The following is a 1,160-nucleotide window of genomic DNA, read 5'->3' on the forward strand; positions in this document are numbered from 1 at the left end:
AGCCGAGCCCGTGATCCCGCAGGGAATTTTGCCCGTCGAGTTCAATGGTGCGAGAAATGCTCCCCCAGCAGACGAGGTGCTGCCCGGGGTCAGCAAGGCGAGGCTGATGCTGAGCTTTAGCGTGTCTGGAGATGCACAGGCTGCTCCTGACAGGGGAGAGGCCGAGGGAAGGAAGGAGAGAGCTCCTCGCTGGAACCCGCCGGCTTCGTGCCACAGCACTGACCGCGGCTCCTGGCGCCCGGGCCTAGCGAGGGCTGGTTCACAGCACAAAGCACAGCCTGGCATTGATGTTTTCTTGTTAATATTGCAGACACTTCGCTCTTCCTCATCTGCAATAAAGGCCCAGCAAGGCTCCAGCTGTTTCAGCGTGCCCTGGATCCAGCCCAGCAGCAGGTCAGGCACTCGCTGCCTCTCAGGGCCTTTCTTCCAACACATGGTAGGCACAGATCTACAGCGTGGACAGCGGGGAAACAGAGCATGGGGGACAGCAGAAATGTGGCCATGACAGGAATGTGCCAATAAGTGAAAATACAGTCACTGTAACACCGGAATGTTTCCGCAGCTGTGGCCAGTGGCGCTGTCTGAAGCCCCAGCAGGGGCAGGACACGCTGCCCTCAGCAGGGCCTGCCCACGTCCCGGGATCCGTTTCACATGGACACAACTGAACGGGCATGCAGAATGAACTACACCGCGGCCCCGGGAGCTCTCCCAGTTCTCCACACACCCCACAGGCCAAATGGAGCTTGAAATCACTCCCTCTGCCCTTTTCTCTCTGGGGCAAGGCTGCCATCACAGAAAGCTGTTGTGCTTATTCTGTTCCAGGGCCATTTCGTTGACCAGCTGCTCTATGGATGACTGAATGGCCGCCTTCACGAGGGAGGAGGCGGTTTCTATGAGGAGCAGCTCGTACTGCTCCCCAGTTCTGTGCCCCTGGTCACCCAGACCTTTCTCCTCTGCCTGGGGACCGCCACCAGCCTCAGGGCCCTCTTTTTGACCAACATCAGCGTTCCTGTTTGATTTTTTATTCCCTTTTTGCTTTTTTTGGTGCAAAACAGGGGATGGCTCATAGGCCTGGTCAGAGTCGGTGTTGTCAGAGTCCTCAGCTTCAGTGATGGTGATTACGATGCTGACACCAGCGCCTGCATTTGCTTCTAGTATCT

General features: G+C 57.2%; 1 protein-coding gene across 1 annotated transcript in view; it reads right to left on the reverse strand.

Annotated features, from left to right (window-relative positions):
* Positions 1 to 12: 12 nt before the first annotated feature.
* Positions 13 to 1,160, reverse strand: part of AKAP5 (A-kinase anchoring protein 5) — a 4,844-nt gene continuing 3,696 nt past the window's right edge. The window contains exon 3 of the mRNA XM_031066303.1: positions 13 to 1,160. Coding sequence (XP_030922163.1) covers positions 790 to 1,160 — 371 coding nt within the window. The 3' untranslated portion in view covers positions 13 to 789.

The sequence above is a fragment of the Geospiza fortis genome, unplaced genomic scaffold, assembly GCF_000277835.1.
Source record: "Geospiza fortis unplaced genomic scaffold, GeoFor_1.0 scaffold23, whole genome shotgun sequence".
Taxonomy (NCBI): Eukaryota; Metazoa; Chordata; class Aves; order Passeriformes; family Thraupidae; genus Geospiza; species Geospiza fortis.